Source organism: Dama dama, chromosome 33 (assembly GCF_033118175.1).
Source record: "Dama dama isolate Ldn47 chromosome 33, ASM3311817v1, whole genome shotgun sequence".
NCBI lineage: Eukaryota > Metazoa > Chordata > Mammalia > Artiodactyla > Cervidae > Dama > Dama dama.
Window position 1 is genome coordinate 7,859,200 of NC_083713.1, and position 25,509 is coordinate 7,884,708.

Sequence of the window (25,509 nt, forward strand, 5' to 3'; positions counted from 1 at the left end):
GACCCTAGGTCCAGGGGGTGATCCTCACTCCACATTGTGCCTCCCCTTTCTGGCCCAGCTTCTCCAGGCCCTGGGCCTGGGGACACTGGGAGGGTGTCTCCCCTTGGCACCGCCCTCATGGTGCACCTGTGCTGATCTGCTGTGCTGGGGAGGCTGGGTGCTGCTGTCCTTGCCCAGGGCATTGTGGATCTGCTGCATCACTGAGCCGCCACGCAGGGTGTTCCTCGTGAAGAGCACTGGCTCTGGAAGGTCGCCCATGAACCGCAGGATGATGCTCCATACAGCCAGGGCAGCCTGGGAAAACGGAGACAGAGCCCCCGCTTGGAACCCAGCTCCATGCAGCATAGAGCCCGTGGCGTCCTGCCCCTTTCTGGCTCCCGCTGAATCATCGGGAAGCCTGAGCCACTAGAAAGCACGGGACCAGGTACCGAGCAGTCAGCGTCATCCTCGTGGTAGAGCAGAGGGTATCGGAGGGGCCGCCGGATGTGTGTGTGGCTGGCTGATTTCTGGAAGTAGGTCACGGCGAACTTGGGGAAGGTGTACTCGGCCAGGTCATCCTCAGGCTCCTCCATCATGGGGACCATGTCTAGGTCAACCTCAGGCAGCTTCTGGGTCATCTCTTTCAGATCCTGGGACAGAGACAAGGGTCCACTCTCCACTCAGATGTGATCTGCCAGTGTGTGCATCTTGGGGGGCCAAAGAGCCCCAAGAAGGGCCTGCTTGGTTAGTGACAGGGTGCAGAATTACCCACTTCCCCTTGTGTTGGGGACCTCCCCCTGCCCACACTCTCAGTGCATCCCTGGTGGGCTGCCAAGTGCTGGATGGGCCTTGGTGTGAGAGCCCCAGGTACCTGGCAGCTTGCCCTCAGAGCCCTCTTCCTGTAGACCTTGGCTCCCCAGACACCCCCACTCCTTGTTGCCTCCTGCCTCCTCCCTTAGGCGCTCCTCCAGGGGGGATGTGCCCAGCTGCCCCCACAACACAGATGGTTTGTGGGTGGGTGGAGCTTGGGGGAGCAGGCATGAGCACCTGGAAGGATGCAGTGAGAGTCAACAGGACCGCCCTGGACCTGGCCTCTCTGCCCAATCCTCCTGCTCTGCTCCCCACCCTCGATCCCGCAGGTCCCATTCTGCAGAGCAGCAGCCAATGAGATGCTCTGTGATGGCGGCCAGATACAGGTGGGAAACGCTGCCCAGTTGAAAGCCCAAGAACATTTGCACAGTAAAGGCTCTAGGAAGCCTCGCAGGTAAGACAGCTCCTTAACTTGAAAGGGTCTGACCACAGAGACCCTCCCTCCTCTTTTCTCTGCATTTTCCCCCACGACCACAGAACTCACTCCCCGAGCCAAGTGGTGGCTTTTCAGTAAAGCCTAGAGGTTGGCTGAGGGCTGGGACTGGGCAGGCACCCCACAAGATCCCATGCTGGGCTGCCAGGGCCCATCTTACCTCAATGTGTGGTGTAGCCTGGCCATCCTGCCCACCAGTCAGGGAAGGCAGGAAGCCAAACACCTGCTCCACCATCTCTGTGTCGGTGATGGTGTCGTAGATGGACTTATGCTTCCTTTTGGGCACAGTGCTTGGGCTCTTCTGCTCTTCAGCTGGGATGACCAGAGGCACCTGCACAGACACCCCGTGGGGCCACAGTTACCACCAGCCCAGCTGGGGCAAGCCCCTTACGAAGCTGAATAAACCTGCTGCCATATTTGTCCAAATCAATACATTTCCCTTTAAAATCCTAGGTTTCAATAGCTAGAGGGACTGGAGATCAACCAGCCTGGGCTTCTTGTTTCAGAGATGTAAAGAAGGGAGATGCTTGCTTGTCCCCACATGGGACCACACCAAACCCCACAAGATTCCCAGAACCTAGCTGCAAAACCCACTCAGGCTGACATGGTCCCTTCACTAAAAGCAAGGAGGCTCCCCTGGGAGAGGGCCCTGGCCTGCCCGGTCTGTTGCTCGTCCAGGGTCATGTAGGTGTAGGAGCATCTGCTGACATGTCTGAGGCTCTGCACTCTTTCTTGCTCTGGCCACTGTACCAGTACTGTGCTCAGAGGACCCGTATTATCTATGGAGCAGGAGAGAATTTCATCCTAGCCCCCCTTCTTTATCACCACTGCCAATGAGTGAGTTCTGAGGAGTGAGGCTGAGTCTTGGTTACTCTCTGGATGGAGGGAATGGGACCACCCACGGGTGAAATGTCACAGTGCAGGGATATACATCTCAGTGCCATTTGTTTGCCCCCTGCCCTCCCATCTCTCCTGCCTCTTGGTATTTCTCTGCCCTAAGCAATCAGGCCCGCCCAAGAATCAGGCACCTCCACCCTCCTCTGTGGAACTGTGGCCTCCCACAGCTCAGCTGACCCTGGTTTCCTAAGCCTTCCTGGGGGCTGATCAGTGCTGCTGAGAAATCATCCCAAAGCTAAAGGAAGGGGACCAAAGAGCTCAAGTTCCAGATTCCAGGGATAAGACTGAGATAATCCATCTCCCAGGCTGCATTCTCAGCACCCAGGGTATGAGCTGGGTGTGCCTCATGGTGGGGGCCCACTACAGTAGTAACTTTGGACCCAGAGGGGTCAGGAGTGTCTGATGATGGTCTTATGTTGCTGCCCACTCCTTCTGACTGCCCTCCCTCGTCTGGGCCCAGCCACCTCCCACCTGCCTGAGAGGGCAGTGACCACCTACATTGACTTTCTGCTGCTTGAAGTTCCGTCGAGCAGCCATGCCCCTGGCATGCGCCTGGATGACCACCACAGCCCTCCTCTTGGCCTGGACTTGCTGGCGCACCAGGTAGCCCCTGCAGAGGGCCTGCAGCTTGACCATCCTCTGCCGCAGGGCCTGGTACTGCTTTGCCAGCTGATGGCTCCGGGCAATGGCCTGCAGACGCTCAAAACCCAGGAGGATCTGTGGAGGCAAGAAGGGTGTACACACTCAGAAGGGCCTGGGACTGGCAGGGCACAGAGTAGAGAAAGGCTTCCCGAGGGGACAGAGCGTGAGAGGCAAGGTGTTCTCGCAAATTAGCTTTATAGATACACGCTTTTTGGCAAAGTGCTCGTGCTAAAATTTTGCACACTTATAAGCACAAGCGGATTAAATGAGTTATACTTGTAAAGCAGTTAGAACAGAGCCTGGCATGAAGTTGGTGCTAAAGAAATACTTCAAAATGGCATAAATGGTAGAATGGTCTCCTGATGGCTAGTGATAGAGAATGGGGCTGGAAGTCACATGGTTGGCAGGACTGCAGAGGTCCTGCTTTTCACACCTGCAGCCAAGTACAGTTAGTTCTTGTGGAGCTGTGAACCTAGGTGGAGGCCTTTGGCCTGCTCCATCAAGCAAACCCTTCACAGGGAGCTTGAAAATAAAGAGGAAAAAATAAACTATGAGTACCCACTTCTATGCTGCAAACACACTCTGGGCCACAGAGGTCTCTGAGCCTCTGGGCTGACTTCTATTGGCTTTTCAAAGACCAGCCGTGGTGCGTGCTGTCTGTGTGGGGTCGTGCTTCATTTTACAACCGTCAAGTCACACAGACCTGCATCTCAGCTCCAGCTCTGCAGCTTACTGACTGCATGCTCTTGGGAAAATGACTTAATTTCTTTCTGTCTCAGATCCATGACAAATAGTGTCGGTTTAATAATAAATAAAATGATGCACATAGAGCAACAGGCCCCATGTAGCCTTTCCATCTGCGTGTTTCAGCCACAGTCACGGCCATGACCAAGGCAAGCAGTCAAGGAGGCCCAGCAGGGCATGCTGCAGGTGCCTCTGGTTTGTTTGCTTAGCAGACACTCATTAGCAGTACCTGTGGTCAAGGAAAAAATTTGGAAGAAGTTCTTGAAACAGAGAATAATCAATCTGTTAACTTCTTTTGCTGCCTGCAAATTGGGGGGAAAAAAAGTAGCCACCATCTCATTTCAGAGCAGGACATCTCATTGTAGCTCTGGAGATGCCTCAAATCTTGCAGGAGAACACTTGAAACCCGCAAACATGTGACCTGACACTGCTAAGAAGAGTGTGGGGTGCTGAGGTTTGTGACCGGTGGTGCCCCTTGCCCCAGCACTCACATTCATAAATAAATGTCTCACACTCATAAACAAGTGTCCATGTTTGTTCTAACTGGACAGGTGTCCCCTGCTCCTGCAGGCTCCGCCTCCCACATGAGCTCTCTTACCAGCTTGAAGTTCCTCTGGCTGTGGTGGCCTCTCCACCAGGCCTGGAGGGTCACAGCTGCCCGCCTCTGCCTCAGGAACTCCTCCCTAGAAGGGGAAATGCAAATCAGTGGTGGGGGTGGGGGGAAACCGATTTTGAAGGGAAGAGAGAAAACAAAATTCGGGTAAAAATGAATACAAGTGATATTTCTTTTCCAGAAGACATTATAGGCTGAAAGATAGGTTAGGAACAAAAAAATCTACTGCCAACAAATAAATTTGTGAATGAGGGCAGTCTAGTTTCTGTTATTTATTTATGAAATTTATCTTCTATCTTTTATTTATTTATTTATTTTTGCCATGCTATGCAGCAAGTGGGATCTTAGTTCCCTGACCAGGGATCAAACCTGTGCCCCCCGCAGTGGCCGTGTGCAGCTCTGACCCCTGGACTGCCAGGGAATTCCGAGGACAGTCCAGTTTTTAGAATGAGGAGGAATAATTTCCTCACTGCCCCCAAAGATCTATGAAGGTATAAAACCGGTTTCCAACTTTTTATTCCTTGCCCCCTCCTTTGGCCACTAGCCCAGGAGTCTACCGAAATCAGGTCAGAAATCTTAGTACCAGAGCGCCTCTCTGGGGGCAGGTCAAACCTAGGGCAGCACCTAGGCGCTGGCAGCCTGGCAAGGGCCATCTGACTGCTCCCTCCACAGGGAGGAAGTGCTAGTGCTAAGTCACGTTAGTCGTGTCCGACTCCGTGCCACCCCGTGGACTGGAGCCTGCCAGGCTCCTCTGTCCGTGGTTTTCTCCAGGCAAGAATGCTGGAATGGGTTGCCACGCCCTCCTCCAACAGAAAGGGAAGTGAGCTGAAAATGGAGGGGTGATCTGAAACCTGGCCTCTGGAGAGTCAGAGGTGCATATGGTTGTATCTTTCTTCCCACACTTAGCCGAGTTTTCTTATCACTTCTAATAATTTTTCAGGATATTTTCTTAGGTTTAGAACAGTAGATCTTGATCATATTAAAAATCACTCTCGCGAAGTAGGGGCAGAGGGGTTTAGATGAAGGTGATCAAAATGTGCAAACTTCCACTTATAACTAACTGCTAGGGATGAAATTCACGTGGTGACTAGAGTGAACACTGCTCTATGGTACATATGAGAGTTGTTAGAGCAAACCCTAAGAAGGATTTTCATCAAAAGGAAAAAAAGATTTCTTTTTTTTTGTATCTATATGAGAAGATGGATACAATAATAACTCTGGTGACCCAGTGGTAAAGAATCTGCCTGCCAATGCAGGAGATGCAGGTTCAGTCTCTGGGTTGGAAAGATCCCCTGGAGAAGAAAATGGCAGCCCACTCCAGGATTCTTGCCTGGGAGAGCCCATAGACAGAGGAACCTGGCGGGCTGCAACCCATGGGCTTGTAAAAGAGTTGGACGCGACTTAGTGACTAAACAACAGCAACAGTCTTTCTGTGGTAATCGTTTCAGGATGTAAGTCAAATCATCATGTGGCTCAGTCAGGTCTGACTCTTTGAGATCCCATGGACTGCAGCACGCCAGGCCTCCGTATGATGTGGTACACCTTAACCTTATATGGTGTTGTATGTCAATTACACCTTAATAAAGCTGGGAGACAAAAACAAGAAAAAAATGTCCTGAAGAACTTCAATATTTACTGATGTCTGGGTGCCGCCCAGTCCAATTAAGTCAGAATCTTTGTTGGTGGGCAAAGAATATACGTCTGCACATGTAATATTTTTAATGCATGTGCACACACACTTGCATGATGATTCTAATAGAAGGCCAAAGTAAACAACTGAATAGTCTAAAGAAAATTTTGTCTCTTTTCTGACGTACCAGTGGTCCTCACCAGCTGGGGGTGATTCTGCTCCCCAGGCACATTTGGCAACGTCTAGACACATTTTTGGTTGCCATGACTGGGGGGTTGGGGAGGAGGATGCTACTGGCATCTTAGTAAGTAGAGTTTAGATGCTGCTAAACATCCCACCATGCCCAGGATAGCCCTCTATAACAAAAAGTTATCCAAGCAAAATGTCAGTAGTGGGTCTTCCCTGGGGTTCCAGTGGTTAAGAATCCATCTTGCAATGCAGGGGACATCAATTCAATCCCTGGTCTGGGAAGATTCCACATGCTGAGGGACAACTATGCCCATGTGCCACAACCACTGAGGCTGTGTTCTGGAGCCAGCAAACCACAGCCGCTGAAGCTCATGCACCCTAGAGCCTGTGTTCCACAACAAGAGAAGCCAGTGCGATGAGAAGCCCTTGCACTGCAACCAGAGAGTAGCCCCTACTCACCACAACTAGAGAAAGTGTGTGTGTAGCAATGAAGATCCAGCACAGCCAAAAATAAGTAGATAAATAAAATAAATATCAATAGTATTGAAGTTGAGAAACCCTGATTTCTATTTCTATCTTTTAAAAAATTTCTTGTCTAATTGCATTGGCCAGAACAGCACTAACACTGCAATTATCAACAGTGATCACTTCTGGGTAGATGGAGTAAATATACTTTTCCTTACCTCTCCTGCTAACTATGACTAAAAACCCTTAGACATTATACCTAAAACAAATATGAAGAAGACCCTGAAAGATGGAGGATGAGAAGGAAGACAAGCTAAGGATCTCAGACAGTGGTAACTTCTCTGAGCTTCTTTTTGTCTCATGAACCCCAGACTAGGAGCTGAAGAAGTAGAAAATCCAGAAATGACAATGGGAACAGACCAAAAAACCCCAAGAAAAGCCTTCTCTCTCTAGTAAAAAGACCAGAAAAGGGACAGTTTAGCAAGACACAAAACTTTTAGATGATAACCAGTCTACTCCAGTGAAACACTATTTAAACAACTGTGGTTCTCACCTACAGTTACACCAGAAAATGCCCAGTCGAAAGCCTAGATTCCCACCCTCATCTGTATTGTGTCAGAAGAGGCTGGGCAGGAAGTCATCCTTGATGGGCAGTCCATCCCCCACAATGTCACTGGAGACCACTGGGGACTCTTGCACCTGTATGGCCTTCCAAGCCACACTGCCCTGCCTCATGACCCTTCTCACAGGTGCCCACAGCCTCTATTCCTGTGACTCAGCCACTTTCTCCTATTTTGTCCTATCTGGGTTTCCACGCCTTCCTGTGGTTGGTAACAGGCCAGTGGGACAGCAGGGAACAGCATCGTGGTATCTGTAGAATCCTCTGAACATGGTAAGGGTCCCCTGGAGAAGGGACAGGCTACCCACTCCAGTATCCTTGGGCTTCCCTGATGGCTCAGCTGTTAAAGAATCTGCCTGCAATGCGGGAGACCTGGGTTTGATCCTTGGGTTGGGAAGGTCCCCTGGAGAATGAAACAGCTACCCACTCCAGTATTCTGGCCTGGAGAATTGCATGGACTGTATAGTCCACGGGGTCGCAAAAAGTGGGACACGACTGAGCAACTTTCAGTTTCACTGGACATGGTGAGGGTAAGGGAGGCAGTAATATGGCTGATTTGCTGAACCTGGGCTGAAATTCAAGCATTACCTATTTACTGACCAGGGAATTGAGTCAAAGATGGTTCTTTACTTCCCTCCAAAACCAACCACCTCATAAACCCAAATCCATATGTTTTCTAAGATAATTGAAGGAGAATCAAAATACGGTCGAGAACACACTGGTAGATTCTGCCCTTCACCCCTAAACATTCAAATCATGTATTAGAAATTCTCTGCCAACACAGATGGCAGTGTCCCTGGTCAGGAGGTTGCATAAGCTCTTCTGCCTCAGTTACGCCCAGAGATAGATGAGAGGGAACATGTGACCCTGGTTTAAGGGGTACAGGCCTGCCCAGGGGACAGAGTGTGTGGATGTGTGGGTGGGGAGGGGCTTGGGGAAGGGCCTGCACCTGTATTTGTAGCCCCGCAGGACTCTCTGGATTCTGACGGCAGCCTCGTCCAGGGCCCGACTCCTCTGTACCTCCAGTAGGGTGTCCTGGTTTTCCTGGAACAGAAGAGTTCTCATCACATAACTGCCCTGCCTCACCCCCAAGCCCCTACCTGCAGCCAGGGCTCTGTCTCTAGAAGTCAGGATCTCTCAGACTCTTCCCGGCAGAGTGGGCAGGGGTTGAAAGACCTGCTCTCAAGTTGCCACTAATGTGGCTCTGAGCACAGAGCTCAGTAGCTTGGAGGCAGCCCGTCTGTCTCCTCAGGTCTTGTCCTAAACATCCTCTCCTAAGAAGCCTCCCGGGCTTTCACAGGCTGGGCTGGGCTCTTTCGGTGACTCCTTGCCTCCCTTTCCCCTAGCATGGTTTTCTACGACCAGGGCTCCTTGAGGGCAGGGGCTAGGCATGGCGCAGGCGCCCATGGGCACCAGACCAGCCACACAGGCTTCAGGCCCTCACCTTCAGGAAGATCTTGGTCTTTCCCATTTTCCATTCTTTATCTGTCCCCAGCCACCTTTCGGCGATGCGCAGGGTCATTTGACGAAACTTGTTCCGGAGCTGCCAGGAAGAAACAGGAGTGGCTCGGTAGAGTCACACAGGAGGCGGAGGTCCCTCCTCAGGGGCTTCTGAGGGATCGGGGTCTCTCTGCTCCCACAGGAGTCACCGTCAGGGGCTGCTGGGCCAGGGCACAAGCACCCGGCGCCCTGGACCAAGGATGGGGTCCAGAGGATTACGAGACCACAATGCTTCCAAGGCCGTGGGGTCTCAGTGTGGCACTTGGACACGGGCAGTCCAAACTTTGGGATGGCTGAGTGTTCGGGGGAAGGATAGGGCGGACTTCCTGCTCCCTGGCCACACATCACCTCTGTGACATTCTGCCCTAAAAGGGAGTATTTGCTTTAAACTTTGGTTGCTCCTAGAAGCAAAATATTCAGCCGCGAGCCTCCTCCAGAGAAGGGAAGCAGAAACAGGGGTCATTTCAAAGCTTCGGCCCCTGGGCATCAAGAAGGGGCCCGAGCCCTCTTGAAACTGGGAGGTTGGGGGCGCCCTGAGGCGCCCGGGTTTCCAGGGTGTGCACGCTGTGTTTTGGGGCCTGCCGGCCAGGCTGCGGGGACACACACCTCCGCGTGCACGGCACTAGGCAGCAGGACCCGGAACCTCTGTGAGAACTCCTCGAATGAGTAGCGGATGGGGAAGCCGGTCTTGCGGATGTGCACGGTCTCCATCATCCCCGAGTATCGCAGCTGCCGGATGCACAGCTCACGGTCGAAGAGCTGCGGTTGCAGAGGAGAGGGGCTGATAGCACGGGCCGCCCCCTTCCCAACCACCTGCCACCACCTCTGCCGCTCTCCCCAAAGGCAGGGAACGGAGCTAACACTTGGTTTCATGAAAACTCTATTCTGAAGAGCTATTTGGTTGAAGTCGCTGAAAAGTCCTGGAAGTGTTTCCAAGGAGATAAAAGTCCATCACATACAAACTAGGACATCCACAAGAAGAGCAAATATTTCCCTCATTTTAAGGATATGCAGAGTATGAGGAATAGAAAATTTTTTTTGCATATGCCACATTTAAAATATTGTTAAATGCCCCCAAACAGTGATCCCAAAGAACACAGTTTCCTCCTGACCTTGCCAGTGCTGGGGTGACCACTGCCCCTGAGTTCCTTCCGGTAGGGGCACCATTATGCCTCCCACTCTAGTGGAAGGAAGAAGTACATTTCCTACTTAGGCTCAGAAAATATTGTAATCAATTTAGTCTCTGCATCCTCCAGAGATAGCTATTTGTAGAGGAGTTTGGTCGCAATGCTTTGCACAAGCATATGGGGGCTCAGCCATGGCTGGCACCCTAGAGGGGCCCCCTCCATCTGGAGCCAGGAGTGTCTGGGGACTAGGGGCATGCCCTCCAATCTGGCAAGCCTACCAGCAGGCAGTCATCCACTTGGAAACATGGAGGGCCACCGAGGCAGCTGCTACTGGGGTCAAGGACCACCCAGCAGTTTTGGGCAACTAGTTAGCTTCCATTTGTCCAGTATTTCTGGTGGACCTGCTGTTTATCCTTTAATCTTTACAATAGCTCTACTTGGAGGGGGTACTTAGCTCCAATTTAAAGATGAGGTGCCTGAGCCTCAGAGACATATTCTTAAGTGGTAGAGCCAGATTTCCAACCTTGAGCCCACCTGGCCCCTCAGCCTGGGTTCCCCTATACCTGCACAGGAGCTGCCATCTCCCAGAGGTTTCAGCCAGGGGCACCCACAAGACCTGAGCATGACCCTCAGGCCCTCACCTGTGGCAGAGGGCCTTTGGGAGCACAGTTACTATCTAACATCTGTGCATTGTGCCTTTAAAGAAGATGCATTTTGGATTTCCTGGGCCAGCCTGAATTTCATATAATTTTATACTTTCAAAACAGGAATTTATTAATTAATATTTTTTTTCTCTTATAAGACTTTTTTTCGGAATCATTTTATCTCCTTTCAGATGGCATCTTCTCATGTCTGGAAGCCTTTAAATTTGCAGTTTCTGGGTGGGATTCCCCAGCTGGAATCCAAGGCAGCAGGCTCCCACCCAGCACATAAGTAGATAAAGCCACTTTCCAAGGGTTTAATGGCCTCAGGTCTCAGTGACCAGTAGTTGGTGTCAGCCTCTAAAATCACAGTACTGGTTGCTGCCCTTATGGAGTGTGGTTTACTTATGCAGATATGGCACACACACACACACACACACACACACACAAAGTCATGTGCAACCCTTGCTGCTCCCTGCAGGCTGGCAGATCCAGAATTTATGGAAGAGAAAACTGAGGCTCAGAGAAGCAGCACACTTGGCCAATGGCAAGCGAACGGCAGTGTGAAGACAGTTGAGGTCTGGGAGATCCAAAGCCTTGAAAGTCACCGACCTTCAAATGGTCTAGACTGGCCACCTTGCCTCAGTGTCCCCAGCTGTAAAATGGGGGCAGATAGCTTTAAAGCTGCCCAGGCACTGGTGAAGGGAGGGACATGCCTCCAGATGCCATCAGATTCATTCCCTTAGATACCTCCCCTCGTCCTGTGCAGGTCCCCAGACTGCCCTCATTACCAGTGGCTTCTTGTAGTCATTAGGTTTGATGCAACGGACGAAGTAGGGCTGGCAATTGGTCAGGATTTTCATCAGCTGGTCCAGAGACTGCTTGAACTGGCCAGCCAAGGTGGAGGGCTGCTTGCTGGAGTCTACAGACTGTAGACAGAAGCACAGGGCACAAGTGGAGCTCAGTCCAGGGCACAGCTGACCCATGGCACAGAGAGGGCTTCTGCTGAGGTCCCACAGGTGGGTAGGGCTACGTTCATCCAGTCGCTCATCCATTCATTTAGCATAGGTTCCCCAAGTGCCTACTATGTGCAGGCACCCTGTAGATACTGGGAACCTGCAGTTCCCAGTAAAGTAAGTAAAGGTGGGCAAGTAAAGCTGGGCAAGCCTCCTGTCTAGGAGTGGGGACCCCAAAGTGAGATGCACCAGGGTGAGGAGATAATATTAATTTTTACCTTGCCATTCTACATTTTTCAGTTTTTGTGTAGATTTTGTATGCTTGTTTTGAATGTTATGTACTGTACATTGTAAGCATTACTGTAAATGTATACAGTTTTTTAAAAATGTATTAAAATAATGGATGCAAGAGAAAACAAAAAACCCAAGCCCCAGGCCAAGAGTGTGTAAGTGTGTGTTCAGTCATTTCAGTTGTGTCCAACTCTGTGAACCCATGCACTGTAGCCCACCAGGTTCCTCTGTCCATGGGATTTCCCAGGCAAGAATACTGGAGTGGGTGGTCATGCCCTCCTCCAGGGAATCTTCCCAACCTAGGGATTGAACCCGAGTCTCCTGTGTCCCCGGCATTGCAGGTGGATTCTTTATCACTAAGCCACCGGGAAAGCCTTGGGCCAAGAGTAGTGTGTGTTTTTGTGCCATAGTGATCTTGGGTGATGCTCCTTGGTCAAACTTTTTCCAAGGTCAAATGCGCTTGAGCAATTTGGCATATGTACTGCCAAATTGCATCAGCCTGGAGACTCAAATTCATGCTTTAATGCCTCTGAGAATAGGATGGAATCCCTGGCAGGTATAGTAACAATTGGCAGCATTCTCCTGGTTTTAAAATAATGCATTTTCCTCCTGTTCCTGCTCTCTGAAACCTGTGGACAAGCCTTGGAGGCCCCAGAGGGCCAGGACCAGGCTGTGCTCCGGCCTCAGCTGTGGAGTCCAGCGTGGCTCCATGAGGGCAGAGGGTCTGGCTCAGCTCCACCTGGTTCCAGACCTGGGTAGTTCCTACAAGCCTCATAGCTCCTTGGTGCCTCTCTGGCTGGCTCTGTGTGTGGTCATGCTGTGGGCCCTGGGCACTAAAGTGTAAGGAGCTCCCGTGGAGGTGGGGGTGGGGCACCTCAGTGTGGCCAGAGCTGACTACAGCATGGATTAGGGGGCTGTGGGTTCCTATGCCTGCACCCACAGTTCCTGTGCCAGTGCGCCAGCCTCTCTCCTGGCCCAGGGGTGGGGGAGCTCCTCCTCAGATGACTCACAGGGCTTTTCTGGAACAGTCATTGTTAAGGGGTGAAGGGAGACCCCCACCCTGCCATGATGTCCTAGGCTGCTCTGAGGAGTGCCAGGGGCTCTCTGCTCCCTCCTCCCTGATCAGCTGGCCCAGGGCTGTTGCCATCACACCATACACACACACGCACACCCCATCTACACACACACACCCCCACAAAACACACATATACCCCACATATACCACACACACACACACACACTACATACCACACACACACATACTAGACACCGCACAAAGCACGCATGTACCACATACTCCACACCCCCCATAAAACACACAGAGACCAATATAGACAGAAATAACATCAACAAACTCAGTGAGTCCTACAGAGACCACTACTCACTGGGAAGCAGGCAGAGTCCCATGCTCCTGCCCCTGGCCACCACCCCCACAGCAACTCACCCCCTTTTCACTACCTCTGCACCCCAATTGAGAATCTCTGACCCCAGACCCCAGGCAGTGGGGCCTCTCCAGGCCTGTCTGCCCCCCAGGCCCTGGGCAGAGCAGGGCCACCAGAGCCCACCTTGAATTGCTGGCTGCCCGCCTTCACCCGGATGAGGCTCCCAGGGCCCCGCCTGCTTTCCTTGGACTCCAGCCCGAATATCTCCCGCAGGAACTTGTTTTGGGAGGAGTGGACCAAGGCGAGGATGTCCCTGTTCAGCACATCCCGATTCTTCTCCAGGAAGCCTGTGGGGAAGCAGAGCCCCCCAACCCCCGCCAGCTCAGACTGGGGAGGGGAGGGTGAGGTGCAGGCAGGAGGCCACCATGCCCGCCTCCATCTCCCCACGTCTTGGCAGCCAGTGCCTCCGCTCAGCACCAAGTCGTGTCACATCCACACCCTGCAGCCCCCACAACCCACCATCCCCACCCCAAACTCCCTCATCCAAGCTTGCACCCCACCCCAGGGGGTCTCCTCTCTCCCCTAAAACCTGTGCCCCACCCTAGGGATCTCCCCTCTCCTGATGGCCTATGGCCCCAAGAGATCTCTGGGGAGTTCTTCCCTCCTAAGCCCTCCAGGATAATGCTGGCCTGTGCTTCAAGGACAGCTCAAGCATCATCTATTCCAGGAGGCCCTACTGACCCACACGTGGCTCCCATCTGCCCTGTGCGGCCCTTCACCTGGGCCCTGTCATTCAGCTCAGGGAAGCCTGAGGCCTTCCCATCTGTTCCACCAGCCACAGCTCCCCGGGTGGACCAGAGGTGGGAGCGAGTCCCATCCCCTCCCAGTCCCTGCCGTCACTGCCACGTCCACCTGGGAACCCACCAACAGCACAGCGGATGGAGTGTCCATTCAGACCTCCCCGAGGGTGGTGCCTGTGGATTCTCGTCAGGGCTCTGAATTTCTGGGGAACCCTGGGCAAGTCTGATTGAGCCAACCACTTGTCTACATAAAGGAGCCAAAATAGAAGAGAAGGAAAAGGAGAAAGTGCAGAAGCCTGCCCACCCCCATAACTTCTGAAAATCTGGCAACCTGGCTGCGTCCAGGGGGCTTGCAATCTGGACGGGAAGGCCTGGCCACTCTGCTGGGAGGCCCACCCTTGCCCAGCAGCCAGTCTATGCGGGGGCAGCTGCTTCACATGTCCCTGTGGAACCAGCAAGGGGGGGCAACAGCTGTTTTGCTCTTCCTAGAAGCCCAAAACAGGGAAAGGAAAGAAAGTAAACACCACTTGGCTTCCTGGCTTCAAGGATGGGGGCAGGGGTAGGTGACTTGCTGATTATGAGGTCCTAAGACATATTTCTTTCCTCATTGTAAGTATAAACTGCATTGGTCTTGGAATTGAATGTGTGCCCACAGACAGTGTGTGCACATACATGTGAGCATTGAGTGAACACACGTGTGCACACACATGCATGGGCCTGGACAGAGGAGGTTTGGGAATGAAGCATGTCTGTCGCTTATTAAGGAGACCCTGAGGGCCTGGGTGCCCCAGGGCCCTTCTACCAACCTTGCTCTGGGACCTTGGAACAACGTGCTAGAGCCAGAGGCCCCTCCAGCTTAAGGAGTGAGCCTCTAGAAGTTAGGGAGGCGGGCATGTGTGGGCTGAGCTGTTTGCGCCCCAAATCCATATGCTGAAGCCCTAACCCATAATACCTTAGAATGTGTGTGGAGAGGGGGCCTTCGAGGAGGTAATGAAGGTAAAATGAGGCTGTTAGGGTGGGCCCTAATCCAGTCGGAGTGGTGTCCTACAAGAAGAGGAGATTAGGACACAGACATGCACGGGAACAAGAAAGATGCCAGAGAGAGACTTCAGAAGGAACCGGTCCTGCTGACATTTGTCTTGGACTCCTGGCCTCTGGAACTGTGAGAAAATGCGTTCCTGTACCTCTCTGTGGAACTTTGCTATGGGAATGTTGGCCAGTGGACAGTGTGGGTCTGGGGGTGAGTGGACAGCACATCTCCCCTCCCGCCATGGGAGAGAGTGGACCTGCCTGAGGCAGGGCACAGAACTGCAAGAAGAAGGTGCTAGAGGACAGTTGCTTCTCAAAACCAGGCCAGACGATGACTGGGGGCCTGCTGAGGGCTGCACCTCACAAGCACCTGACTCTGACTTGTCTTCTCCCTTTAAGTCACCCCATTTTAGTGGGGTGCTCTATGCATGCCTGCACAGCCTCGTGTGGGGTCTGGGAAGGCCATGTCAATGGTGGAAGAAGGAAGCTTGATTCCCTCTCTGCCGGCAGGTGCTGTCAGAGGAGAAGACTGGGCCAAGAGATCGAACCGAGCCGCCCTCACCACGCTGAGAGTGGTGAGAGCAAGCTTGCTTTGCCAGGCTCCAGGGCCACCTGAAGAGTAGGCTGGCACATAAGCCCCTCTCCCAGCCCTGTGCTGGAAGACTGCCTTCTGCAGATGGGGCGAGCAGGCACGTGATGTTACCTTGTGCCCTTCCAGGCTTAGACAGAGCATCCCCACCCAGGTGCTTTTGGGGGGATGATTGAGGCACACCTGGGCTCAAACTTCACCCCACCCCATCCCCGCCAAAAGACAGAGTAATAGGACTTAAGTCATGAAGATAGTAGGGCACTGAAAAAAACCCAGCAGGCTCAGTTTTAAGGAGCATTCACAGAATTTTGTACTCCAAAAGCCTAAAGAAACTACCTTAATCTTAGCATACATGGAAGTTTCAGATCACTTCAAAAACTAAAACTTGGCCTTGAGTAGCCCATGGAGGTTGATGTGCTCAGTGTCTTTGTGTTCTGGAATTCTTAAGTCCCACTAGCTCTGGTCTCCCAGCTTTTGGAAAAGCCCCAGAGCCAGAATCTGGTGGGAGTTACAAAGGAGCCCCCTTACCCCCTCATTTCTCCAACAGAAATAATCCCCTGATCTCAGACACCTGCCTTCATCCGTGTGAAAACAGCAGCCTCTCCCACTGCCTTGTCCCTCCACCTGAAAAGTGTACTTGGAGCATCCCTGACTCCAAGTTCCCAGTTAGACCACAGTAGCTCCTCAGTTCTCCTTACAAGCCACACAGAGTGACCTATGGCTTTCCACCTCATTTTCCTGATCGCAGCACACACTGGCCACCTCTCCCATTTTCCTAAGCACACCGGCAGCTTGACCGCCTCAGCCCCTTATTTCTCCAATCAAAACTATGCTTGGGACTTCCCTGGTGGTCAAGTGGTTAAAAATCTACCTGTCAAGGCAGGAGACATGAGTTATATCCCTGGTCCAGGGAGATCCCACATGCTATGCGGCAATTAAACCCACGCGCCACAACTACCGAGGCCTGTGAGCTCTAGGGTCCACAGGCCACAGCTGCTGAGCCTGTGTGCTGCAACCACTGAAGCCCTTGCACCCTAGAGCCTGAGCTCTGCAACAAGAGAAGCCCCCACACTGAGAAGCCCTCGCACCACGCCGCAAGGAGAGAGGACCCCCTGCTTGCCACAGCCAGAGAAAGCCCACGTGCAGCAGTGAAGACCCAGCACAGTCAACAGACAAATAAAGTCTTTAAAAACATGCCCAGCCTTCTCTCAGCATATACACTCTCACTACCAAGAGAGCGAAAAGATATCCCACAGAATAGGAGAAAATACTTGCAAATTCTGTATCTGATATGGTAATTACAATAAAAAAAAAAAAGAAAACAATTAACATGTGTTGGTAAGGAGCTGTAGGAATTGGCAACTTCATACACTGCTAATGGGAACGTAAAATGGTGCAACCACTTTGAAAAACAGTTTGGTGCTTATCCCAAAAGTTAAATAGAAATACCATATGACCCAGCAATTCCTCTCTTAGGTATGTGTCCAAAAGAAGTGAAAACATATGTCCACATAAGAACTTGTACATAAGTGTTAATAGCAGCATTACTCATAATGGCCAAAAGTATCCATCAGTTGATGAAGGGATAAACAAACAGTGGCATATCTGTGCTGTGGAAGGTGGTCCTGCAGTATGCAGAAACAAGCTCAGAAACATGCTGCAGTGTGAATGCACATTGAAAACGCTATGTCGGGTGAGAGAAGCCAGTCACAAAGGCCGCACAGTGTATGATTCCATTGATGTGAAATGTCCAGGGCAGGCAAGTCCATAGAGACAGAAGTTAGTAGTTGCTGGGGTTGGGGAGAATTGGGGAGCAATGAAGAATGACTGCTAATAGGAGTTCCCTTTGTTTTTCTGAATGCAAGCCCCTGCATTAGAAGAATAGAGTCTTAACCTTTGGACTGCCAGGGAAGCCCCTAATGGGGATTTCTTTTGAGGGGTGATGTAAATGTTCTAAAATTGTGGCAACAGCTGCATAATTCTATGAATATACTAAAAAACCATTGAGTTGTAGACTTCAAATGAGTGAATTCTATGGTATGTGAGTTATCTCTCAGTAGAATTATTACCAACAAAATAAAACACAAACATACATGCCTGGTCCATTCCATTCCCTCTGTCCCATTGCTGGCTCTGCAAAATGACCTAGCCTTCTTTCCATGGCCTCCCTGGGGCGCTCCAGATTTGGAAGGAAGGGACTGTGGAGAGGAGCTTCACCTACCTTCTACATGGTAGTGCACCTCGCCAGCAAAGTGGGCGATGCCAAACTGGGCATCGTGGATGTTCTTGGGCTGTAGGAAGCCCTTGTTGTTAGCGTGGACACTCTTCAGTTTTTGCAGCAAGGTGGTATCTGTCCCCTGGAAGAACGGATGCCTTATGGGCCGAGGACCCAGAGCCCAGCCACTGGGTACACCCCCAGGTCTCAGGGGCTCTCTCAAAGGGCAAAACAACTGGGTTCAGAATGACTGAGAGCCTTTCTACAGACAGCAAGCAGATGTGTCGGGGGCAGGGGCTTATTGCCTGAGTGAGGGCCGAGGCAGGAAAAGAGAATGCCAGCTCGCTGGCTGTAGCCTTCCCAGGGAGCAGAGCATCTCCCTTCTCTGCATCAGAGCTCTTACTGACTACCTGTGAGAGTCCATCTCCCCAGAGACATGCAGAGTCCCCCAAAGCAAGAAGGAAAGTGTTGCCTTGTCCTGCCCTCCGTGCAGCCCTTGGCCCACAAGGCTCAACCAACCCTCTTTGGGGGTGTGTTCTTGAAGCTAAATAATCCATGCTGAGGAGTAGAAGTGAGGGTGGACCCAGGTGCCTTCCTCCAGGAGGCGAGCCTTGAAGGAGAGGAGGGCCGGGGCTACTCTGTCAACCCCCAGGCAGAGGTTTCAGCAGCCGTGGAGTTTCCCAGGCATGGGGTCTCCCCCGAGGGGTGGCGGGCCCAGGGGCACACCTGTGGGAAGCGGCTCTCTTCGTCCAGGAGGGAGATGACGCTCATGGGCTTGAGGGCCAGCAGGTCCAGGGTGGGCCGGTTGTCGGTGTAGTGGATGTAGTCCCAGGCGAGGCTCTCTGCGCGGTACTCCTCCTGCTCCACCATGAACACGTGCTGCACAAAGAGCTGCTGCAGGTGCTCGTTGGCCAGGTTGATGCAGAGCTGCTCGAAGCTGCAGGGGCGAGGCTGGCGTGGCTGTCCCTGCAGCCAGCCCCTGGCACACAGCCCCACACATGTGCACCCACAGAGCACACCCCCAAACACCGTACATGCCGACAGACAGTCTCCCTCTTCCTCTGCCTCTGCCTCCCTCCCCTCCTCCATCCCACAGCAAACAGAGTCAGAGAAACGAGGAGGCTCCACTTAGCATCAAGCCCCGACTTTGACTCCATAGGGTCCCCAGCAGGATCCTCTGCCAAGTTAGCCTGTCCTGACATGGAGACAATCTCTGGGGGACCAAGGGTCCAGTAGCTACCCTGCCCCATGGGCAAGCGGCTTTGGTAATAAGACGAGCTTCTGGAGACCCGTCATTGATTGCTGGGCTCCTTTGCATCAATCAGACACACTCCCCCAATCCTCCCTCTTGCTCTTCCTCCTGGGCTCCATTTCACCTCCAGAAATGATCCCTCCACTCACCACCCCTGGCTCAGGTCAGAAACCAGGCCATCATACCTGACACCTCTCCCTCCTCCCCAATTCCAATCAGTTGCCAAAGTCCGGTCTACGCTCTCTCCAACACAGCACCTGATCTGCTGCTCCCTTAATCCAGGTCACCCTTCTTTCCTACCTGGAGCACAGTAACGACAGCCTCGTGGCTCTCTCTGCCTCCAGCCTCACCCCTCCAACCACTCTCCATGGCCACTAGACAGAGCTTTCGGATGTGCAGATCTGATCCCCACCCCCAGCCAGCTCTCCCCCTGCTTTGAATCCTTGTGGACCTGAGCTCCCACTATTTTCAGGATCCAGACAGACAGTGATACAGTAGAAAGCCTGCCCAACACTGCCAGGGAATGGACACAGGGAACTCTGTGAGTGATAGTCGCTCAGCCGTGTCTGACTCTTTGTGACCCCATGGACTGTAGCCTGCTAGGCTCCTCTTGTCCATGAAATTCTCCAGGCTAGAATACTGGAGTGAGTTGCCACCTCCTTCTCCAACAGGGCACCCTGCCCTTCTCTCTTTCTAAGTCTTCACACATGGAGACCCTCCTTTCTCTGACCTGCTCTTTTGGTTCATCCTTTGGATCTCACTTAGGCATTTCTTCCTCAGGATGGGTTTCCCATTTATGCAAAACCTTATGGTACCTCAGGCTGATTGTTCAGGTCTGCTAACCCACTGCCTGGACAGTGCCGAGTGATGTTGTAGCCGTCAGCGATTGCAGCCACCCCTGCAATGAGCCCTGAGGTAACTCAGGATGGAGACCAGGAATACTGGCCCACTATCAGTCGTCAGACTGTCTGTGTGCTCAGTCACTCAGTCATGCCCAGCTCTTTGAGATCTTTGGCCTGTAGCCTGCCAGGCTCCTCTGTCCATGGGATTTTCCAGGCAAGAATACTGGAGTGGGTTGCCATTTCCTCCTCTAGGGGATCTTCCTGACCCAGGAATCGAACCCACGTCTCCTGCATGCAGGTGGATTCTTTACTGCTGAGCCATTGGGGAAGCCCCATCAGACTGCAGCCACTCACAGCTTGAAGAAACTCAGGATGTGAACACACAGAATGCTGGCCCCAGATATCTGAGATTCATGTCAAAGGAATGATTTCACTGAACCCAGACTCTTGCATCTTTCCATACACAGAAAAGTGCTAAATACCTTAACTTGAGATATCTAGTTTTCTTTTATTAACAATAATTTGTTGATGTTCTACCTTCCCTTTGTTGCAAAAAACTCCTATATATCCTGGCTCCACCCTCGCCTCCTCGGAGCAATGTTCTCAGAATTATTTGAGATGCTGTCTTCTGGGCTTGAAGTTCTAGGAATGTATGCTGAATAAAACATAAGTCTCAACTTTTAGGTCATGAACTTTTTTTCAGTTGACAAGAGTACTCGGTGCACCCTTGCAAAAGGCAGGTTGGGTGAGTGACTGGGTGCTGAGTGACATGGCCCTGCTCCTTCAGGTGGGCCCCAGACTGCAGCCCTGCCACAAACCCAGCTTGTGGCTCCTTCACAGGGGGCGGGGGGCGGGGAGAGTGTCCCTGAATAAATGGACAGATCCCCCAAAATAAACTACTCATCCACCTCCACAGTGGCCAAAGATATGCTCGGTCTGCTCAGCTGCCCCTCTCAGGGCCAGAAACCAATGATCGGAATCATTTTTTACTTTACTGTTCCTTAGAGCTTCCGTCATGTTGGGCTGAGTTCTCCCAGCCCTGCCCCATCCCACCTGCCCACTGTGAGCTGATCCTAGGAGCCTGCAATCCCAATGTGCTTGCACTCAGAATGGCTTGCATCTTGACCAAGGGGCCTTCTCAGCCTTCAGTTGGTGATAGGACCTTGGGCAGGGGCATGCCAAGGTCAGGACAGCCCCTTGGCACCTCTGACAGTGCCCAGAGACCTCCACTTGGGGCTGAAACCAAGTAGAACCCTGTGGGGCCCTCCTAGATACAAAACTCCCTCCTTGTCCCCCATTTGTAGCAAAAGGCTTTAGTCTCCTATGACATCTCTGAGTCCTAAGAGCAGACTCAAGACCAATTAGGGAAGTGAAGCAATGCAGTCAAGAAACAGTAGTGCAGTGATAAAACAGAGTCCTAGTCCTTCCTCAAGAGATGTGCATACGACTTAATGGATCTTTTTGAGTTGTTTTGCAGAAACTAAGGCCCCTGTCCACGTGAAGTATGGTGACCACATGCTGGTCACAAGCATGTAGACCCCAGATTGGTTGGAACCAGAACGCTGATGATTAAGATTCCCTAAACATCACCCCCATTACCTTACCACCAACCAATGAGAAGAAAGTCCACAAGCTGATCATGTACCCTGTGACTCTCACCCCTAAAATTGCCTTTAAAAAACTTTACTTGAAAGCCATCAAGGAATTTGGATTTTGAGCTGCCTGTTCTCCTTCTTGGCCCTGCAATAAGTGCTATGCTTTACTTCACCACAACCTGGTGTCAGTAGACTGGCTTTGTTGTGCTTTGGGTGAGCAGACCTGAATTCCATTTGGTAGTAGAACTAGACTTAGGCTCTGTCTCACCCAGGGCTTTAAATGAACCAGGGTCACGTTGGTAAGCAAGGTTGCACATGTAGGATACTTCTTGCTTGCTTGTCCCCCGTCCTTTTTCCTCATCTGGCCCTTTGATGATACTTCCCCTGTCCTCATCTAGCTCCAGGGCCTGGCTCCCCTTGCTGCCTCTGTCTACTTCCACCCCAGTCTTCATTGCAGTCTTAGCTGGGAATTACTTTTCTGACCTGCTTCATTTCTCCAGCTCTTCAGCCTCCAGGCTGGGACACTGGGTCAGAAGTGTCCTGCCTCACCTTACCCTTGTTAGACTGAAAAACTGGGGATGGGCCACAAAGCCCCTGCCTTCCCCATCACCTACTATGATAGCCCACCTAAGGATGCAGTCACATTAGTGTTATTGATTTCCACTTTCACCTTAACCACACGTGATAATTCATTCTAGTTTGTGAGAAGAGTGGATAGCTGGAGACGGGTGATGAATGCTGGCGTGTCAGCCTGACTCTCATGCTGCTGTTAGCTACATGGCCTTTCCTAGACAGCTTGTGGATGCCAGGGGATGTGCGTGAACTGCCTCACTGAGGAAGGACACAGTCTTGCCGAGGCACTCACCCCGGCGTCTGTGAGCGGAGTTGAGGCCCTGCTCCCGGCCAGTCTGGAGAGGAATGGCTGCCCTCCAGTTGGCTCGGGGAGGACTTAGCTCATCTCTCATTTTTCTGAAAGCAGGTGCAGGGACCTCCATACCTATTTTTCTGGAAGTTTTCAAAACCAAATATGTCCAGGAGGCCGACTGTCCTTTGCACATTTTGGGGGTTCTGGGCAGGTGGGGTGAAAATTGCAGCATTGATCTTCTTGACAATCCACAGGAAGAGATGCCCATAGATGCCCTGTAGAGACATGGGGTAGAACCCACAGGCTTTGATGCATGAGAGGAAGGCTGCTGCTTTCTCCAAGTTTATCTGGGAAGGCCACAGGCACTGGACCTACTGAGGGAGATCACTCTTACTTTAAGGCAAGAAACCACCCTGGAGAGTCTGGGCAGCCCATGGTCACCAGACAGGGGACTGGCAGAGTCAGGACTTGCCCAGCTCTCTGCCCTTTCCTGCTGTCCACTCACCAGGCAAGGAGCTACACTCAACACATAGACATGTAGGCCCCTTCTCCCACAACTCTGCACCTTGACAAAGGCGTCCCTCCGGTCTGCAGCCTGAGTGATGTTCAGGGGCCTGGTGACAAACTCCCCGCGGATGGTGATGGAGTGCTTGATCAGACAGTCTCGGAGGGCCTGGTCCTTCACCTGGAAGGCAGGTAGGGGCTGGCATCACAGCTGATAGAGCAGGGCCTGGTGCCAACATGCTCTCTCATGACCTCAAGGTGGGCCTTGAGGATGCTGGCTGCTTGGTTGACCAGTCTTGTGCTGGCCTCCTGGTACTGGGCCCATCATCGGGTGGACCCTGGAAAACAGTGGGCATGGAGGGTTCTGAGGCCTGGCCACTGACATCTGAATACACCTCAACAGAAGTCACTCCTGCCTGGAGTCTGGAGGCCCAAATGAACAAGAGTCTGGATGAAGTCCCTCCCACATGCAAAGAAGACTTGGCTGGCAAACCCCCAAGGTTTCTAAGAACCCTGCAACCACATGAAAAACATTAGCAGCAAAATGTACCTACCTATTGTGATGGCTTTTTTCCCCTTCTGATTCTATTAATTTCCCACTGAATCTGTTAGTGGGGTGTGATTACAAAGCCCCATCACTTGTCCTCCAAGTCAAGGCTCTATTTGATCTCTTTAATAATGTGCAGGGGAAACTTCCTGGTGGTCCAGCAGTTAAGACTCCATGCTTGCAATGTAAGGGACACAGGTTCCATCCCTCACTGGAGAACTAAGATCCCACATGCTATGTGAGAGCGAAAGTGTCAGTCACTCAGTCATCTAACTCTTTGAAACCCCATGGACTATAGACCACCAGGCTCTTCTGCCCATGGAATTTTCTAGGCAAGAATACTGGAGTAGGTTGCCATTTCCATCTCCAGGGGATCTTCCTACTCAGGGATGGAACCTGAGCTTCCTGCATTGCAAGTTATATAGAAAGTACAAGTATCAGCAGTCACAGCCTAACTGCCTACAGGGCCAGCAGTGTGGCAAAGCCAAAAAAAAACAACAGCAAAAATAACACACAGGGTGAGTGGTCTGAGTACATTCCATCAGCCCAGAAGAGCACAACTCATGGAGAAGCCCTGGGGACGAGGATATGGGGCAAGGATGTTTGGCTGTAAAGGCCTCAGATTGGTTGAGTGGGGACAACCTGGGGAATGGGTGGGGTAGAAAGTTGAGTAAAGGCCGTGGAAGAGCAAGAAGGTCCGGAAAAGGGCAAGAAACACATGTTCAAGTCAAACTGAACATTTCCGGGACTTAGTTAATGATTAACTCCATGGGCCTGATTCCCACCCCTAGGGCCTGTAGTGCTCCGCAGGGGAGTTGGAGGGGAGAGGGTGAGTGAGAGCCTGGGAGGCAGGAACTGGAGACTGGGAAGGGCTCTCAGCCCAGGCCCTGGGGCTGCTCACAAAAAAAAGGAGGCTGGCGGACAGAAGAGCAGAGTTACCTCCAGTAACTTCATCACAGTGGGAAAGGCAGGGGTCTCCATCACGTCAGAGGAGTCCAGGTTCTCAAAGATCGCAGCTGCAGAGAGAAGCAATGACCCTGAGAGGCAAAGTGGCCTGAAGGGATGGGACAGAGCCCCCAGGGAGGCTGTCCCAGACGCATGCCTCAGAGACAACCATCCCTGGGTGAGGGGCACTGCCTCTCCCAGGCCCCCTCTGAGAGTCGTGACCTCTCTGGGGACTATCAACATTTTGATTCTAACCACTGTTCATAGGGTATGTCCCCCTCTGCCCAGATTGAGATCCTGACTCAAAGAGGAGTTTGAAGCTGTTGGAGGGAGAAGTCTGGTGCTGGTGGGGCGGGTGGGGTCTATCAAGGGAGAGGATGACCCATTGGTCTCATTCCATCTGCTCTGCTGTCCTTAGAGACCTAGGTGTGTTCATTCATTCAGCAAAGGATGAAGCAGGGCCCAGCTCAGCAGGTCTCCTGACCCACCTACTGGTTCAATCCTTCCCCTTTGAGTCCCTCCCTTTAGGGCCGCTGAGCTGCAGGGAGGAAAGAAAGCTGTTTCTGTCATTTTTTTTTTTTTTCTTCTTTAGACTTAAAAATTGTAAACTAAAGCGTATGGATAAGAAATGCATAAAACCCAAAGGTATGTTATAACGGATAATTATTATGTCAGCATTGTGAAGCAACCACTTAAGCCAAACCCAGAGCTTCACAAACAGCTGGGACCTTTCCTGCTCAGACCAGCTCCTCCACCGAAGGCAATATTCTCCTGACACCACAGAAACCACTTCCTTGGTTTTTCCTTATCTTTTTACTACCTAGATGTTGATCCCTGTTGCTGTTCAGTCGCTCAGTCAAGTCTGACTCTTTGTGACCCCATGGACTACAGCATGCCAGGCCTCCCTGTCCCTCACTGATTTAATCACTAAACTGCATTTAATCTTACCTGTTTACTTATATGTTATCTAAATATCTGCATTCCTCTGTAGCATTTAATTAAAAAAATTTATTTATCTCTTTTTTGCTGTGCCGGGTCTTGGTTGCTGCACTGGCTTTTCCTCTAATTGCAGAGAGTGGAGGCTACTCTCCAGCTGCAGTGTGTGGGCTTCTGCTGCTGCTCTTCCTGGGCTTTGGGCACAAGCTCTATAGTTGTAGCTTAGTTGCCCCACAGCATGTGGGATCTTCCCAGATCGGGGATTGAACGTGAGTCTCCTGCTTTGGCAGGCAGATTCTTTACCACTGAGCCCCCAGCGAAGCCCTGTAGCATTTAATTTTATCTGTGTTTAGATTTTGTGTGTGAGCGCTCTGCCTTCTTTTGCCTGGCTTCATTTCCTCAACATCACGTT

General features: G+C 51.9%; 1 protein-coding gene across 2 annotated transcripts in view; it reads right to left on the bottom strand.

The window, feature by feature from the left end:
* The window catches only part of MYO7B (myosin VIIB), a 92,549-nt gene that overhangs the window by 29,464 nt on the left and 37,576 nt on the right, over positions 1-25,509 (bottom strand). Inside the window, exons 10-24 of one of the 2 annotated variants that reach the window (XM_061135216.1) lie at positions 24,156-24,232; positions 22,731-22,850; positions 22,298-22,440; positions 18,338-18,548; positions 17,618-17,753; positions 13,162-13,325; positions 11,141-11,278; positions 9,188-9,340; positions 8,526-8,624; positions 8,031-8,125; positions 4,164-4,248; positions 2,678-2,896; positions 1,443-1,613; positions 429-629; positions 127-294 (exon numbers count right to left, since the gene is read on the bottom strand). In XM_061135216.1, the coding sequence (XP_060991199.1) occupies positions 127-294; positions 429-629; positions 1,443-1,613; positions 2,678-2,896; positions 4,164-4,248; positions 8,031-8,125; positions 8,526-8,624; positions 9,188-9,340; positions 11,141-11,278; positions 13,162-13,325; positions 17,618-17,753; positions 18,338-18,548; positions 22,298-22,440; positions 22,731-22,850; positions 24,156-24,232 (2,180 nt within the window). The remainder of the gene's footprint in view (positions 1-126; positions 295-428; positions 630-1,442; positions 1,614-2,677; positions 2,897-4,163; positions 4,249-8,030; positions 8,126-8,525; positions 8,625-9,187; positions 9,341-11,140; positions 11,279-13,161; positions 13,326-17,617; positions 17,754-18,337; positions 18,549-22,297; positions 22,441-22,730; positions 22,851-24,155; positions 24,233-25,509) is intronic. The other variant, XM_061135215.1, reaches the window with a different exon arrangement.